The sequence below is a fragment of the Saimiri boliviensis genome, chromosome 5 (genome assembly GCF_048565385.1).
Source record: "Saimiri boliviensis isolate mSaiBol1 chromosome 5, mSaiBol1.pri, whole genome shotgun sequence".
NCBI classification, from domain to species: Eukaryota; Metazoa; Chordata; class Mammalia; order Primates; family Cebidae; genus Saimiri; species Saimiri boliviensis.
In genome coordinates this window covers 39659757-39678306 of record NC_133453.1, presented here as the reverse complement: position 1 = coordinate 39678306, position 18550 = coordinate 39659757, and the positions used below count along the sequence as shown (strand labels likewise).

Here is an 18550-nt window from a genome sequence, read left to right as displayed (position 1 = left end):
CCGTAAGAGAACAAGATGTTATGAAAAAGGGACAGAACAAGAAAGACTCCTTAACAATGAAAGATACAGTCTCAGAGAGTAAGATAAAAAGACAACAATAGAAAATATGAGCAAAAGATAAAAAATTTGAAGCTAAATCAAGGATGTCCAATTTTTGACAATAAGAGTCCCAAAAAGAAAGACAGAGAAAATGGGGGAAATGGAACTTTCCAAGAACTAAATGATGCAATCTCCAGATTGAAAGGGTATAATGGATTAAGAATCACTTCCAAACATATCATACCCTCGGAGCTTCTGGAAAGAGAAAAGAGTAAGCCAAATTATAAATATAAAGTATCAGGAATGAAAAGGTCTTCTCTCTAGCAACACTGAAAACTAAAAGATTGTGAAGAAAGGCCTTCGGCCTTTGGAATTCTAAGGAAAAATGCTTTTGGAAATAGAACTCTATGTCTAGGTAAACTGTTTAAAAGTATGAAAGTAGAGGTAAGGACTCATACAAAGGCTGAAAAATGTACTCTTCATGCCCTGGTGGTTATGTTCCAGCAAAGGAAACTAATAAGAAAGAGGAAGTCATAAATGGAAATAGAACATAGAGTTGTATTTCCAAGTTTCAGAAGAGTGGTGGTGTGTGCCTATTTCCAAAATGCTTTTGGAAATAGAGCTCTTATGTCTAGGTAAACTGTTTAGAAGTATGAATGCAGAATTAAAGACTCATACAGGGGCTCGAAAAATTTACTCTGCATGCACTAGTGGTTATGCTCCAGTAAAGGAAACTAATAAGAAAGGGGAAGTCATAGATGGAGGAAACAGGGAATCTACCAAGGAAGCGACAGAGAGATGTCCCAGGACAAGAGACATTCATCTGGCCTGTGGAGCAGCCAGTTGGTATTACAGCAGAATGATGCAGTGCTCTGGATGGGAAGTTTTCCAGGAAGAAATAAAAATGAGTCAGACAAATAGCCTGAAAATGTTGAAAGATTTTGACCAGATCCATTAGAGCATTTGGAGAAAAAATAATGTTAAGCATATAGGAAACAAAGCAGATGAAAAAATAAGACAATTACTACTTCCAGGAAGGGCAAAAAAGTTAATAAGAAAGGAAACATGATGAAATAACATTACGTTTACATCATCTTAATAATAGAAATATTACTTAAAAATAGAAATATTACTATGGGCTGGAGGTGGTGGCTTGTGCCTACAATCCCGGCGCTTTTTGAGGCCAACGTGGGCAGATCACTTGAGGCTAGGAGTTAAGACCAGCCTGGCCAACATGGCAAAACCCCATCTCTACTAAAAATACAAAAATTAGCAGGGTGTGATGGCGCGTGCCTGTAGTCCCAGCTACTCAGAAGGCTGAGGCAGGAGAATTGCTTGAACCCAGGAGGTAGAGGTTGCAGTGAGCTGAGATTATGCCACTGGACTCCAGCCTGGGTGACAGAGTGAGACCTTGTCTAAAGAAATAGAAAATTAAAATATTACCATGGATTCAACCAAAGATTGTAAATAATTGTGTAGGAGCACCAAATGCTTATTCTCCATGATAAAAACTCAATGCGAAAGTTTAAAATTTGTAAATAAGTAATGAGCGGGGTACCCAAATTCATTACAAAATGGAGGTTAATGTGAAAAAAAAAGTGGTTAAAAACTGAAAGTGGTTGCCTTCATGGAATATGACTAGGTAATAGGGAGGGATAGAGAGGGGATAACTTTTTGTAAAAGGTCTTTTAGTTCCATTTTATTTTCAATTCATATCTTTTATTTCACTAAATATAACTTTGAGAATAGTGATAAAATAAGTTGGATCTTTTATTCGAAAATTATTTTTTTCTGATTATATAAATAATACAGTCATTTTAAAAATTAGTTCAGTAGTAACCCTAAATGATGGCCTACCCATCCTGTAAACTGGTTTAGTAGAGAAAACAGACCAACACTCTCTCCTTTCTCATTTGCCTCTGGGTTTGAGAATGTTTTTAGCTGGTGCCAATAAATATTAGAAGCCTACAGAATCCAGCTACTAATACAGAGGGTTTTGCTCTTGCATTTCTGGTTCAAAATGTGCTCTCCAGCTCTGGTCTGTGAATTACTGTGGTATAACATGTCTTTTCAAATTTCACTTTTCAGAGGCTTTGAGCAAGACCTTTAAAGAGCTTCATTTTGAGATCAAGCCCTACAATGACTGCACAGCAGAGAGAATCTATGAGATTTTGCAAATCTACCAACGCATGGACCACAGTAACAAGGACTGCTTCATCTGCTGTATCCTCTCCCATGGAGACAAGGGCATCATCTACGGCACAGATGGACGTGAGGCCCCCATATATGAGCTGACATCTCAGTTCACTGGTTTGAAGTGCCCTTCCCTTGCTGGAAAACCGAAAGTGTTTTTTATTCAGGCTTGTCAGGGGGATAACTACCAGAAAGGTATACCTGTTGAGACTGATTCAGAGAAGCAACCTTATTTGGAAATGGACTTATCATCACCTCAGACGAGATACATCCCAGATGAGGCTGACTTTCTACTGGGGATGGCCACTGTGAATAACTGTGTTTCCTACCGAAACCCTGTGGAGGGAACCTGGTATATCCAGTCACTTTGCCAGAGCCTGAGAGAACGATGTCCTCGGTAAGTTTTGCCTACCCAGCCCTCCTCACTGTTACACTGCCTTCCCCACTTACTCCATCACCACTACCATCTACTCATATTCAGAGCCTAGTAGAAAATGCTTAATGGTTTAGATAACATTAACAGATCAGAGAACTGTCCAAGGGAAGTGGTTTCCATTCATCTCTAAATATCTAGCTGTGGATCACATAGGTGTACTTCCCAGGTCAGTTGCAAAGGGGGAGAGTGGCAATTGCTAACATCCTTAGTTTATAGATGGACAAGCTGAGATGCTTTATTCCTTTATTCAGTACCTCAAAGGACAATCAGGGTATCACAGAGCAGGAAAGGACGGTAGTCATATAGTCCAGCTCTCTGTCATTAGGCCAAAACACGACTGAGCCAATTCAACTAGTTTTGGGAATCTTCCAAGAAGGCAGTCACCCACTTCAATGTTTAACATCCTCCAACTCTGTCAAAAGTTCTATAATAGCAAACCGTTCTCAAAACCTCTTCGTTCATTGTGGGAGATAAGTAGCACATTCCTTCTAGCCCTGTATTTCGTGTTTTGAGTATATGAAGAGTGAGAATTTCCCATAACTCAGATCATGAATCTAACTTAGATTTTGTGACTTAGATCATGAATCCTGCAAGGTTTCTGGGGCTAGCTACCAAGGTAGAAGAAGAGGTTGCCCAAACAAAAACACTAAGAGATCCTGGTGAGAAGTTGGGAGTGGCTGCAGGAGACATTCTGCTTTCAGTTGCCTTAAGTTTAATTGCATCAAAGATGAATCCACAGATGCAATGTCAATTTGAGGCAGAGAATATTGGGGGGCACTGAAGCAATTGTGGGAGCCAAGTAGCATGGAGAAGAGTGAGATACACACAGGTCAGGAGAGAAAGAAACCAACTCTAATACAGACACCGAGGTTTCTGATGGTCAACAGAGTTCCTGAATAAACCGAAGGAAGTTATTAAGCTCTGAGATAACTCATTTACCTGCAAAGCTGGAGTAGGTCTTGGTTTAGCAACTTACTGTATCAAATAACTGATATTTTGAGAGAAAAAACGATAGAACTATCTCTGAGCACAGCAGAGGAAACAGTTCATCAGTTGCTTTTCCCCCACAGATAGTCACAATGTTATGTGATGTATTTCAGAGGCGATGATATTCTCACCATCCTGACTGAAGTGAACTATGAAGTCAGCAACAAAGACGATAAGAAAAACATGGGGAAGCAGATGCCGCAGCCTACTTTCACACTAAGAAAAAAACTTGTTTTCTCTTCTGACTGATGGTACTATTTAGATATATAACACTATGTTTATTTACTAATTTTCTGATTTGCTACATAATTTATTAATTATTTTGCACTTTTTTTAAGAGGTAAAGTTAATAGGATATTAACAACAATAACATTGTCTCCTTTCTCTTTTGCCTAAGGCTTTGAGAATGTTTTAGCTGGTGGCAATAAATATCAGAAGCCAACAAAATCCAGCTATGAATATAGAGGGCTGATAGTTCAAATTGTTACCTATCAACATTAAGTCCACTGTTAATATTCTATTAACTTTAATTCTTTTTCCATTTAAACTGTCCAACACTATTAAAGTACACATAAAGTGTAATCCCAGCACTTTGGGAGGGTGCGGTGGGAGGATCACCTGAGCCTTAGAGATCAAGGCTGCAGTGAGCCATGTTTTCACCACTGTACTCAAGCTTGGGTGATAGAACATGATCCCACCTCAAAAAATATGTTTTTTTTAAAAATAAAATTTGATTAAACTCTTTTAAAAATTCAAATTATTTTATGTTTTAAATAATCTGTCCCCAAATTAACTTTTGACTTCTTATTGCTTTTGTGATGTGTACATGCTCAGCTAACTCTATTTGCTTTTTGCTAGCAATGCTCTGGTCTTTTCACGCATTTGCATTTGCATTTGCTCTTTCATCACTGCTTGGAAAATAAAAGACAAAAAAGAATAAGAAAATATCTCTGCTTGGATTAGTTTAAATTGTTAGAATTAAATTATCTTTAAAAGTTAAAAATCTTTTTTTCAAAAACATTTTTTAATAGAATAAAGTATAATTTGATCTTACTGCTCCTCAGAGATTTTTTGTGTTTGGTTTTGGTTTTTGCCAATGGCATCTCACAGGTGGAAAACATCTGGACCACACACATGTTCTACTTGAGTCTCCCACTATTAGCACACATTGAGGTTGTCAATGTTTAAAAATTAGGAGTTATCACATAAACACCAGAATACCTTCTTTAAAAAAATCAGAATATCTGACAATATTGACCTGCTCTTGCATGGCAAACGTCTGAGAAGCACCTTCTTCAGATGGGACAGCCCTCTGTGGGTCACTCTTCCCCACCCCCTGTGCCCAGCCCTGCCCAAGCCCCTCTACTGAGGCTGCTGTGGGTTGCCACTAATCACTGTGCTCGTGCAATTGTTTTCCGTATGTCTAGCCTACTTCACTTAATTATGTTGCCTGCCCTGTGGGTGTCTGAATTCTGGTGATGGTCCAGAGAAGGTGATAAGAATCATCAGAAACTCTTCCTAAGTCGTAGGCTAAGGAACATGATTGAGAGGTAGGGAAGTAGGGTGCCTGGGTATGAGAGAAAAAGGTTTTAGAATAAAATCAACACCTAATCTTTTTTTTTTGTGACCTAAATGCCCCAGGGGACAAAGGTACAGCCCCAAATATAGTACACGTTCAATAAGAAGAAGGCCTTCAAATCAGTTTCTTTCTAATGAAATACGTAAGGGTAGAAGAAAAATAGTACACAACTCAGAGAAAGCTCAGCTCTTGGTACAGAGAGCGTCATTTTTCAATGAAGTGTTCATGATAAGCTGTGAAATTCAGATGAGAATTCAAACATTTTCAGTCACTCAGAAGAAAGCAAAAATAGAATCAGAGCTGCCCAAGTACTAAACTCATTAGATGCATTTTCTCAAGAAAACCCTCACAGCAGTTTCCTAGGCCTACAGAAATGGTGTGCCTACCATCTTCAACCCTGAGAGCAGCTTTTTGTTTGTGATTCTTGTCCTTTCTTGTTACCGTCTTCCATAGTGTCAGAATCATCCTTAGAAACAGAAACAGAGGCCAATCTCCCAGAACATCCTTCATAAATTTCTTCATTCTTAGACATTATCTTTTGCCTGTAAAAAGAAAGGAAAGATGTATCAATATCAACTCAAAAGCTAGAAAAGGTATAGGATATTTGAGGGGCGGGGAGAGAAATGTGCCTTCATTCCTTTACCATGGCAGTCTCTCACTCATTACTTACAGTGGTTTTGAATTTAGCGAGGTAGGGTGTTTAGGTGACTAAAGTCCTATATAAGGAATTTTCTACTGAATCAATGCAATAAATAACTTTCCTGTATTAAAAAACTGACCAAAATTTATTTGAATGATTTAAGATGCAGCTTAAGTAACAGTACACCTTCTGATCCAAAGCAGATTTCCATAGGAACCAGAAGCAGCTGCACGTAATGGTAAGACTACCAAACTCTCAGGGGAGATGGATTTAAAAACCACCCTCAATCATAGAACTGAGCAAACTCAGAAACTGGCAGATACATTTCCTGTGCTGTTTCCTGTGTTGTTTTGCATAGAAACAAGGACATAGGTGAAGGGGAGAAGTCTAGACACATCACCACTCCACCTCAAGTGAACTGTCTGGCTTTGTGTCACTGGCTTAGAGTGACATACCTCCCTCCTGGAAAACGCCCGTGCCTTGACATTATTAGGGAGCACCTGTTCTATCTTCCTAACCCACTTCTCACTCAAACTCCTTCCCACTCCTAAAGAGAACTCAGCCATGTCTGTTTCAGCAGCCGCCGCACTTCAGATGAATGTTCTCTTCCATCAGGATCTGTATGGTGTACTTATACTTTTCTTCAGCTTCAGCAAGCTTGGTCTGAAGCATTTTCTCCAGATTTCCCACTGTAGCTTTCTGAAAGACATACATTTTAATAGTATCTTCCCCAACCCAGAGCCATCCAGGGCAGAGCTATATGGCAGAGCTATGCGGAGACCTGGGTTCTTCCCCCAACCCCCACCCCCACTCCAGCAGGGACTCACCTCTTTCTGGAGTTCCAACTGGGTATAGTGGAGGTTTGTGTTAAGGGACTCTAGGACAAAAGCTTGCACCTGCAGTTCTTCCTCTAGGACCTGCATAAGAAGAAGTTGTTTCAGGACATCATGCCGATGTCTGTCTGTCTATTCTCTTCTCCAGGGCACCTGGACTGTAATGCAAGGGAGCAACTTGAGCTACTCCTGCATCACTCGTGGTCAATCACATCCTGTCAGTCCTACCTCCTGTCTGTCTCACCCATATATATCCTTCTCTTCAGCCTCACTAGAGCTCCTGTGAATGGTTACAATGGCAATCAGTTATTCATTCACTAAACAAGTCTTTATTAAATACCTACTAATCTATACGACACTCTGGAAAAGGCAAAACTAGAGACACAAAAAAGATTAGTGGTTTCCAGGGATTGAGAGGGAAAAGGAGGGATGAATAGGTGGGGCAGAGCGCATTTTTAGAGCAGTGAAACTATTCTGTATGACACTATAATGGTGGATACATGACATAGTGTAATAGGCAAAACTATAGAATGTACAACACAAAGACAGAGCCCTAATGTAAACCATAGTTTACATTAGGACTTTAGTTAATAAGAATGCACTTGGACGGGCACAGTGGCTCACACCTGTAATCCCAACATTGTGGGAGGCTGAGGTCAGGAATTCGAGACAGCCTGATCAACATGGAGAAACCCCATCTCTACTAAAAATACAAAGTTAGCCAGGTATGGTGGCACATGCCTGTGATACCACCTACTCAGGAGGCCAAGGCAGGAGAATAGCTTGAACGTGGGAGGCAGAGGTTGTGGTGAGCCAATTGTGCCGTTGCACTCCAGCCTGGGAAACAAGGGCAAAACCTCATCTCAAAACAAACAAACAAACAAACAAAAACAAAACCAACAACAAACCATCAACCTTGGCTTATCTATTGCAACTAATGTGCCACCCCAATGCAAGATATTAAAAATAGAGGAAACTGGTAGTCGGTGGGGTAGTATAGTATGAGGTGAAGGAAACACCAGAAGCCCATGAAAGCTAAGAGAGGGAAACGTTGCAAGGAGAGAGTGATCAGTTGCACCTGATACTGCTCATGTCAAGTAAGGTGAAGCATTCCTCAGATTTGGCAACTCTGAAGTTACTTGTGATTTTAACAGAGCAGTTTCCATGGCTGGGATGGGAGCAGAAGTGAGGTTGAGGTGTAAATGGGAGTTGACCCTTCTAACAGGTCCTGCCTCCCATCATTTCACCTCTTCAGATTCTTCTTCACATTGCTGCCACAGTTATTTTCCCAAATGATATTCTCCTCCTCAAAAACCTCCAGTGGTGTCCCATTTGGAGAAAAGCAAATGTCGGGGCAGGGAGCTGAACCCTTAAATAGGGTGGCTTCTGAGAAGGTGGCATTTGAATAAAGACCAGAAAAATTCAACCCAGAAGGACGAAAGGAAGTTAGTCATGTGGCTATCTGGGAAAGAGTTTTCAGGAAGAGAAAATATCAAAGACCCCAAGGTAGGAGCATCCTGGCCTGTTAAGGAAACAGCAAGGAGGTGAGTGCCTCTAGGGTAAAGTGATGGAGGGAAGAAACCGAAAGAGCTGAGGTTAGGGGAAGAAATCACCAGCAAGAAGCAGGTGGAACAATCCCCAGGGCCAACACAGGGCTGGGAATAGTTCGTGGTTCCACCAGGCAGAGTAGAAAATCCTTCTTGTACAGAGGGTGTGGTGCTGAGTACTCAGAGGGTATTACCTCAATAGTGGGGGAAAATTAGTTCTACACTACAAACTGCTTTAATTCTGCCCAACAAAGCTTAGAAAGCAAGGCTCAAAAAGATCAAATTGTTTCCAAGCAACTTAACTGCATCCCAGGGCAAAGCTCAAGAATATCTAAAGGAATATGAAAATATTCAGCACCCAACAAGGTAAACATCACAATGGCTGACATCCAAGCCAAACTTACCAGGTATGCAAACAAGGAAATATGACCATAAATGAGGAGAAAAATCAATGAAGAGAAACAGATCCAGACATAACACAAATGACAGAATTAGTAGACAAGCTCATTAAAATAGTTATTATAATACACTGGGTATACCTGCCTCCAAAGCCCATTTCTTGAACGTGTAGGACACTACAGTATGTTTACCTTTCAATAATGCTGAAGCCCTGTGTGAGCTCTAAGATAGAATTCATTTATAATGCCTTTATAATGACTGATATTATGACTAATGTTTTCTAAAACATGTCCATTCTGGATCCAAATCAAATTCTCAGTGATGGAAGAATCACACATCACCTTGTGGGTTTGAACAGCTTCTCTTCAGTTGTCTCCTACAGACTGCCTTAATTTGTCCCAGGATAGAGTCCCTGAGGAAGTTGTCATGTGTGGGGTACACTCCGAGTTTAAGGAGAGGCTTGGTGACAGTTCCACAGGAGACAGTTTTATACTTTCCGGAATTCAAAGGGAAAAACTTGGTGTTTTATGATGCAAAGATCATTTGTGGTTTGAATCTTGCTAGAAATGAAAGTCATTCAACATTGAAGATCACATAGTATATTGCTGATACACTTGTTCAAATTAGACTTTAAAAAGACCACTGGCTTTATTTCAAAATAAAGATAATTTCAAAAATTATTTTTAACTTATTGAACCCAGTAAACTCAGCTTTAGGTCTTCCATTTCTTATTGGTTTTGGGGAAATTATCATTGATTCCATTATATTGAGAGCCTGTTATTTTACTGGTGTATTTGTGATATACAAAGTCCACAGGAAAGGATGAAAAAGCTTACCTCTTTGGTTTTTCTCAGCTTTTCTAATTGCAAGGTGTCACTTTCATGTTGTTTCAAGAGCTCCTAAAACCAATTTTATTTGGAAAAGGTTAGCACTGTGGTTCTGGCACATCTTCTAGGGAGTTAAGAAAGCCAGTCTAGGATTCAGGAATACAATATTTACCAAATCTTAGACCCTGCAATAAAGAAGCACACACTATAAACTAGTGACATGACATGTTGAAGTTAATGAAAATCTTACTTATGTTCAACTTTATCACACTGACAAATATTAAAAGAAATTGTATTTTCATTAAAAGCTTTTTTTATGTCAGTGTACAGATTCAATACTCTTTAGAATTAATTTCACCACAGATTGATCTTTATATTCGATGAAATCCCAATCAAAATATCAGCAAGCTTCCTTGATAAGCTAATTCTAAACTGACAAGCTAGTTCTAACATTTATGTAAAAATACAAAGAATGTGGAAAGGCAAAATCATCTTGAAAAACAATAGCAAACCTAGATAACCTTTACTACCTGATTTCAGACTTCAGTGGTTAAGACAATGTGTTGTTGACCTAAGTATAGAAAAATAGTAAAATTAAACAGAATGGAGAATCCTCTCTCCTCCAAAACAACAAAGACACTGTATTAGTCTGTTTTCACATTGCTATAAAGAACTACCTGAGAGACTGGGTAATTTATAATGAAAATAGTTTTAATTGGCTCACAGTTCTGCAATCATGGGTGGGGAGGCCTCAGGAAACTTACAATCATGGCAGAAGGTAAAGAGGAAGGAGGCATGTCTTATACAACTGGAACAGGAGGAAGAGAGAGAAGCAGGAGGTGGTATATACTTTTAAACAACCTGATCTTTCAAGAACTCACTCACTATCACAAACACAGAAAGGGGGAGAATCTGCCCCCATGATCCAATCATCTCCCACCAGGCCCCTCCTCCAACACTGGGGATTACAATTTGACAAGAGATTTGGGTAGGGGCACAAATCCAAACTGTATCAGACACTGAAACAACTCAATGGGGAAAAGAAAGTGTTTTTAAAGAATGGTGCCAAGACAATTGAATATCCACATAGACAAAAATGACCCATGACTTTTGTACCTCACTTCATATACAAATATTATTTAAAATGGATCATAGAATCGTAAAGGCTAAAAATTTAAAGCTTCTAAAAAATAGAGTATCTTCGTCACCTTGGAATAGGCAAAGATTTCATAGAGAGGACACAAAAATCTGTAACTACAAAAGAAAAAAATAATAATTGCCTTCCATCAAATTTTAAAACTTTTGCACATAGAAATATATCATTAACAAAATGGATAGGCAAACCACAGGCTGAGAGATAATGTTTATAACATGTATATCTGACAAAAAAAATGTACCCACAACATAAAAAGTACTCCTACATATCAACAATAAAAATATAAGCACCTTCTACTTTTTCAAATGGGAAAAGGATGAACAGGTACTTTACGGAAGAAGATATATGAATGAGCAACAAGCACAGGAGAAAATGCCCAACATAATTAGTCATCAGGGAAACTAAAGCCATAATGAAGTACCACTGCATGCCCACTGGAATGGCCAAAATTAAAAGACTGGCAATACTAATTGCTGTGGAGGATGTAGAGCAACTAGAATTCCAATATATTTAACATGCAAGAATAAAATGGTACAACTACTTTGGAAAATAGTTTGGCAAGTTCCTATAAAGTTAAACCTATATCTGCCCTAGTGCCCAGTAATAGCACTACAGCTATACAGCTACAGTGAAGAATGAGAAGAATATTCAGAGATGGGATTTTGGCAAAATAAGGAATTTCAGTTTCTGTGTGTTTAGCATTTTTAAATTTCCAGTTAATTGTAATTTTTGTTCTAAGAACTCTTTGATAAGACTGTCCAGGCTGTGGAAAGATTGTACAGTTAAAGGACAGCAAGACTGTCAGTCTGTTTGCATACATTTCCAGAAAGCTAGGAGAGGAGGATTATGCCCAGAAAGACAAAAAGATCACCTAATTATGGAGGCACACCTGGGGACCTGGGCATACCACCTGGACTGCAGATTCAATCACCAAGGTGCTTTGGGCTGAGTTACCTCCTTCTCTTGAATGAAGTTCTCAAAGACAGCACTGCAGGATTCATTTATTTTCTTCTTTTCTTCTTCTGACTCCAACTCAAATTTTTTGGTCATCTTTTTTTCTGTGGAAGTGACAGGAAAGCACATATATGTGTAAAGATGGGACAAGCAGGCACAATGAGAAACCTAGAATATCTGAAGATAAAAGCAATTCCAGACTGGGTCAGACTCAGGGTCATTGCAGCCTGGTGTTCAACCTCTGACACTCACCTGGAGATGCTTGAGGGTGAGGTAGGTGCGGTGGTTGTCCTCAATCACATTAGTCACATGGGATTTACCACCAACATCTCTGGTTGTTTTGTGTGTAGTTTATTTAGAATCTGTTGTTTATTATTTTGTCCATTCCCTCTGCTGATGTAACCACTCTGCTATGTTGGATATCCTTATTCTAAAATAAAGCTGTTGGCTAATATGACTTTGCCAGCAATAAAATTCATCCTGTACTTAGTGCTGGGGTGTAGGTAGGCTTCAGCTGTTTTCCTGAGCAAGAAAACCTGCCAGTAGAGCCCCTGTATCAAATAGGAGGAAGGAGGGGCAAAGGGAAACACAGATTTCTTCAGTGTCAGAATTCTGGGGATGGACAGGGAGTCTGGTCTGAGAGGGTAGGCCTCTGATAGGGCTGGATGGTGAGCAGCTAAATTCTGGCCCTCCAGAACTGGCAGTTACATCTTTACTTAGACTTTGACAATGAGATGAGAGTCATATGAGTAGCTAGAATCTGGGATGTGACTTGGGTTCTATTGCACCAGGATTCTAGGTAAAGCCCGAACATGAGCAGCTCCCCATCCCATTCCCCAGCCTTAACTCCAGGGTCTTCATATCACCTTCTGGCAGTCTAGAGTGCCCACCAGAATGTGAATTAATTTTCCCATGGAGTATCTGCATTTAAATGAGTAATTTGTTAAAATCAACTAAATCTAGTTGAATGCAATTGGCGTAGAACGTGGAATAGGTCTACAGAGCTCCCACTCCCACCTCAACTAGTCTTCTAGGCCTGGTGTAGCCTCCAAAAATTCTCTTCTTTTTCCATTTACGAACCAGCTCAGTGAGAGTGGGAGGTATGCCTACAGAGTACTTTGTATGATGCAAGCTCTGTGTTAATTGTTGGAAATATTAAAAATATTTACCAAGTGTGGCTTCCCTCTGGAAGGCATGGGAATATAGGAGCTCTTAGCATAATGGATTGTGTTGTTCCTATCTGCCCCCTTCTCACATGCAAGTGAACATTTCACATTATAATTAAAGAACTCTTGGAACTTTGGGTTCATCTGTGTCTAGATAAGAAGTCTGCACTCCGTACAGTGATCTAGCATTTGTTTCAGCCATCACGGGCAAACTTGGAGCAATGAGTTTCAGAAGGAACAGGCTTAGACTCTCTTACATAAGATGTCTGAACTTCAAAAAAGACCGTACCCTTGTTGTCATTTTGCTTTCACAAAAACTCTGGGCACCTTCCATTCAGGTATCTAACAAGTGGCCCATCACCATTGGTAAGCCTAAGGCCACCTTCCTCAAGTCACAACCAAACTTCATGGCAGTTTTTTAATGCACTTGTTATCAAAAAAGCTAGAGTTTCTGTACTCACTTTGCTGTAGCAGGACCTTTTCTCGCTCCGACTTCTCATCCTTCTCCCATTTTGCCTTCTGTTTTGACCACTTCTCTTCCATTTCATCATAAATACTGTCCTGTGGAGGTACAAAGGTGCCATGAAGAAAAGAGTCCTAAAATAAAGGTGACCTGGAGAGGCTGTAAAACTCAGCTCAGGGAGTTGACACCAGGGCCCAGCACCGTGTTCTGTGCCTCTTCCCTTACCTGGGGCCCTCACTGAGCGGCTCCTCCGTGGGTGACTGGGAAGAAGTAAATTCCAGCCCAGGAGAGGGCTTGTGGAACCCAAAGGTCAAGGGGTTGCCCCACTAGAACTGAGCTTCCTTTGAAGACAGGTGGAGTTCTCCATGTTGAAGAATCATAGGTCAGCTCCCCCGAATCACAAATCCCTCTTCAATAGCACAAGAAGAAAGGAAATGCCTAGCAGTTAATTTGAACACTTAGAAAATAAGGGGATGCTTTTCAGAGAATGTCTGCTTTTTCTCAGTAAACCTTTCTTTTGTGGGTGAGGTTAAATAAGCCTAATCCAATATCAGTCCTGTTGCGTGGCTCAGATTTCATGAACATGGAACCCTAGGATGGAGAAGGCCCTGGACCTGGATGCTGCTCATAGGGTCTAAGGATGCTGACTACCTTCTTTTTTAGGTTAGTCTATTTACCACTCACATGTCTAAGGCTTTGCTCTGTGATGTTTTCCCTGATTATCTTAAAAACTAAGGAGTATCTTAAAAACTAAGTTTTAGACACAGGCTCAAAACTTAAACCGTAAGTGGTAAATAGAATTTCAGAGGTGATACTGGTGTTTAACTTTTGGTAGGTTGACCGAGTGTCTTTGTTTGCCTGGCACTTAGGGGTGTTTTGGGACTCTGGACTCTCAGTGCTAAAACCTGGAAAGTCTCAGGGAAACTAGAACTAGTTGGTCACTGTACTTTAAAATTAAATAGGATGAAGGCTTGAGGCTTCAGTCCTTTCCAACCCCACTACCCATCTCCTAACTCTCTTCATCTACCTTCTAAGAAATCATGCCCTAACTTTTTTTCCTGTGCCTTCATCAAATTAGCTGATTAAATGGATGGGTTTTATTCTGAGATGACAGGAGGACTCCATGCTTTGAATGAAATAATCTGTTTCTGCATTATATCTGGGATAACAATGAAATCAAGATGGAAATTTAAAACTTTTTTGAATTGTATGATGATAATGACACAAGTTATCAAAACCTCTGGGATAGGTGGGGTGTGGTGGCTCACACCTGTAATCTTAGCACTTTGGGAGGCCAAACAGCTGGATCAATTGAGGCCAGGCGTTTGAGACCAGCCTGGCCAACATGGTGAAACCCCCCATCTTTACCCCCGAACCTAAAATAAAAGTTGACTTTTTTAAAAAAAGTTCATTTCTTTTGAACAAGCACTCTACTTCTAGAATCAAAGATATTCAAAGTGGTATTATCTGTTACAGTAAGCAATTGGAACCACTCGAATGCCCAATAATAGGGGAACAGTAAAATTTTAGAACCCAATGGCAATTTCACTAGGATAATACCTAGTCATTAAAAAGGAAGGAAAGTTTCTTATATGCCTGATAAAGAAGATATAAAAATATATATAGTTATACAATATACAATATGATCTCAACTATATATAACATCTGAAGTACAGATGTTAGCAGTGGTTACCATTGGGTGGTGATATTTTGTTGTTAATGTTGGTTTTTGTAGTTCCATTAAAAAAATAAGAAGCTATTACTTTTGTAATCACGAACATATTTTTCAGTAGTGCTCTTCAGGATTTGGGTACCTGACCTGTCATTCATGGAAGCCATTGGGTTCATCCTCCCCCTGGGTGCAGCTAGTGCCACTTAGGTCTAAGGATGCTGAGAATCTCAGGATATTATTTTCTGGTCAAGAGCTCTAGATTCAACCCAATGTTATCAGCCAGGAATGAGCCTTGCTTCTCTTGTAATCCAGCAGGGAGCTCTGTACCTCACCTGATACATACGAAACATATTCTTCAAATACTTGTATTCTTTTCCCATCTCCTCTGGATAAAAGGAAAACAACAGGGTCATCATTAGTCTTCTGATATGCACATTTTCAAATTCAAATGTGAGCTCTCCTGCACCTCTTCCCCACCCCAAGCTCATCATCAAGGTAGTAAAACCTTTATGTATCCCAGAAATCACCATAGAAGCTTCTTAGAAATACGATTGCTTGGACCTTCATCCAGGGTCATTCTCCCAGGTCCCAGCAGTACCTAGCTTCTCTTGGGCAGCCAACTTCTCCGCCTTCAAGGCTGCTTTGTACTTGTTCTCCAACTCAATGAGCTCTGCTTCATGGGCCTCTTTGAGCTCCCTGTGGGACCCCAGGAAAAGGCCACATCATTAGTAAAAAGAAGTCCCGAGCTGAGCTGTTACCCCGATCTGATCCTATCCCTCCACCCTCCCACAAGAAGTGAGGTTCTCACTATTCTATTTTTAAAAAAATTTAAATCTTTTTTTTTTTTTGAGTCAGGTCTCACTCTGTTGCTCAGAGTGAGTGTGGTGGCATGGTCACAGCTCACTGCAGCCTCAACCTCGCAGGCTCAAGTGAGCTTCCCACCTCAGCCTCCCAAGTAGTTGGGAACACAGGCATATGCCACCATGCCTGCCTAATTTTCTAATTTTTTGTAGAGAAGGGGTCTTGTTATGTTATCCAGGCTGGTCTCAAACTACTCCTGGAACTAAGTGATCTCCTGCCATGCTGGGATTACAGATGTGAGCTACCATACCCAGCCTTGGGCCCTCACTTCCTGAAGCATTATCCTGGCATCTATCCAGAAAGGGTGAGGTGATCTTTTTTTTTTTTTTTTTGAATGGAGCCGGCATGACCACAGATTCCCCTCTAATACTCAGCACAGTCTTGTCTATAGCTTGCTTGGGGAACTATGGGCTGCATTAGCACCAAGGATAATTTTAGAACCCAAGTTCTCTCCAGCCTCCATCCCAGGAGGCGATGTTGGCAGAATTCATGATGAGTATTAAAATGAGCCCATATGAGCTATCAAGCATGAAAAGACATGAAGGAACCTTAAAAGCATATTACTAAGTGAAGAAAGCCAATCTAAAAAGGCTACATAGGGTATGATTCCAACTATATGACATTCTGAAAAAGGTGAAAGTATGGAGACAGTAAGAAGATCGGTGTCGGACAGAGCTTAGGAGTGGGAAGTAGAATCAATAGGCAGAGCACAGCAGATTTTTAGGTCAGTGAAACTATTATGTATGACACTAGAATGGTGGATACATGTCATTACACATCTGTCCAAACTCACTGAATGTACAGCACCAAGAGTGAACTTTAATATGAACTTTGGGTGGTAATGATGTGTCCATACAGGTTCATTGATTATAACAAATGCTACACTCTGGTAGGGATATTGATATTGGGGGAAGCCAGGTGTGTAAGGGGGGCAGCAAGTATATGGGAAATCTTTTTTACTTTCCCCTCAATGTTATTGTAAACCTAAAACTACTCTAAAAAATTAAGTTTATAAATAAACGAATAAATACATAAAAGTTTATGGCTCAGCTAAGAGTGCTATCTCTCCACCAGGATTTCTATTTTTAATTGTAAATTGGTAACTTATCATTGTATATATTTATGGGATAAAATGTGATATTATGATTTATGAATACAATGTGGAATAATTATGCCATTATGTCCAACGAGTTTTTGTATTTTTGTAAATGGGGTTTCACCATGTTGGGCCAGGCTGGTCTTGAACTTGTGACCTTAGGTGATCCACCCACCTTGGCCTCCCAAAGTGCTGGGATTACAGGTGTGAGCCACTATGCCCAGCCTAAAAGTTTTTTCAGTGAGAACATCTGAAATTTATTCTTAGCAATTTTGAAATGTCCAATACCTTATTAACTATATTTACCACTCTGTGCAATAGATCTAAAAAAACCCCATATTTCTCCTGCCTAATTCAGATTTTGTATCCTTTGACCATCATCTCCCTATTCCCTCCACACCCAGTCTATTTAATTGCCATTTTATTCTCTGTTTCTATGAGTTTGATTGCTTCAGATCCCACATATGAGTGACAACATGTAGCATTTGTCTTCCTTTGCCTGGTTTGTTTTATTTAGCGTAATGCTCTCCAGTTCCATCCATGTTGTCACAAATGCCAGAATTTCCTTCTTTTTTAAAGGCTGAATAGTATTCCATTATATATATATATGTGTGTGTGTGTGTGTGTGTGTGTGTGTGTGTGTGTATAAACGTGATATATATATCACATTTTCTTAGATCGCTCGGCCACACTACCACCCCTATACCACATTTTCTTTATCCATTTATCAACTGATGGACACTTGGTTTGATTTCATAACTTGGCTATTGTTAATGGTGCTGCATTGAACATGATTAGCAATATTGAACATTTTTTCATATGTCTGTTGGCCATTTGTATGCCTTCTTTTGAGAAATATCTATTCAGGTCCCTTGTCCATTTTTTAATTGGATTTTTTGTTTTCTTGATAGTGAATTGTTTGAGTTCCTTTTATATTTTGGATATTAATATCTTATGAGATACATACTTGCAAATATTTTCTCTCAATCTGTAGGTTATCTCTGCACACTGTTAATTGTGCATAAGCTTTTGGTGTGCATAAGCTTTTTAGTTTGATGTAATCCCATTTGTCTATTTTTGCTTTTGTTGCATGTGCTTTTGGGGTCAAATAAAAAAAATCATTGTCCAGATAAATGTCATAAAGTTTTTTCCCTTTTTTTGTAGTAGCTTTACAATTTCTATTCTTATGTTTAAGTCTTAATGCATTTTGAGTTGATTTTTATATATGGTGTGAGATAAGGGTCCAATTTCATTCTTCTGCATGTGGCTGTCCAGTTTTCCCAACACCGTTTATTAAGATACTATCCTTTTCCTATTGTGTATTCTTGTCACCTTTGCTGAAAATCAATTGACCATACATGTGAGGGTTGACTCAACTAAGAGTGCTATCTCTCCACCAGGATTTCTGAGGCTGCTCTGGTGTGCAGCAAGTAGCCTGAAAGGGGATGTTAAGATTATCTTCACCTATACGCATAACAAAACTCCTTTAAAAAAAGACATATGCACACATATGTCCATTGAGGCATGGTTTACAATAGCAAAGACATGGAAACAACCCAAATGCCCATCAATGATAGACTGGACAGGGAAAACGTGGCACATATACACCATGGAATACTACGCAGCCATAAAGAACGATGAGCTCGTGTCCTTTGTAGGGACTTGGATGAATCTGGAAACCAACATTCTCAGCAAACTGACA

At 39.7% G+C, this 18550-nt stretch overlaps 2 protein-coding genes across 6 annotated transcripts in view; one reads left to right on the top strand and one right to left on the bottom strand.

The window, feature by feature from the left end:
* CASP8 (caspase 8) overlaps positions 1 to 4406 on the top strand; it is a 59393-nt gene extending 54987 nt beyond the window's left edge. For all 5 annotated transcript variants that reach the window (XM_010336438.3, XM_074399271.1, XM_074399273.1 and 2 more), the window contains 2 exons: positions 2128 to 2629; positions 3769 to 4406. In XM_010336438.3, the coding sequence (XP_010334740.3) occupies positions 2128 to 2629; positions 3769 to 3904 (638 nt within the window). In that variant the 3' untranslated portion in view covers positions 3905 to 4406. The remainder of the gene's footprint in view (positions 1 to 2127; positions 2630 to 3768) is intronic.
* A 350-nt stretch (positions 4407 to 4756) lies between these two features.
* Positions 4757 to 18550, bottom strand: part of FLACC1 (flagellum associated containing coiled-coil domains 1) — a 41948-nt gene continuing 28154 nt past the window's right edge. The window contains exons 9-16 of the mRNA XM_074399274.1: positions 15490 to 15587; positions 15224 to 15276; positions 13218 to 13317; positions 11591 to 11694; positions 9490 to 9552; positions 6702 to 6791; positions 6464 to 6573; positions 4757 to 5776 (exon numbers count right to left, since the gene is read on the bottom strand). Of these exons, the coding sequence (XP_074255375.1) occupies positions 5626 to 5776; positions 6464 to 6573; positions 6702 to 6791; positions 9490 to 9552; positions 11591 to 11694; positions 13218 to 13317; positions 15224 to 15276; positions 15490 to 15587 (769 nt within the window). The 3' untranslated portion in view covers positions 4757 to 5625. The remainder of the gene's footprint in view (positions 5777 to 6463; positions 6574 to 6701; positions 6792 to 9489; positions 9553 to 11590; positions 11695 to 13217; positions 13318 to 15223; positions 15277 to 15489; positions 15588 to 18550) is intronic.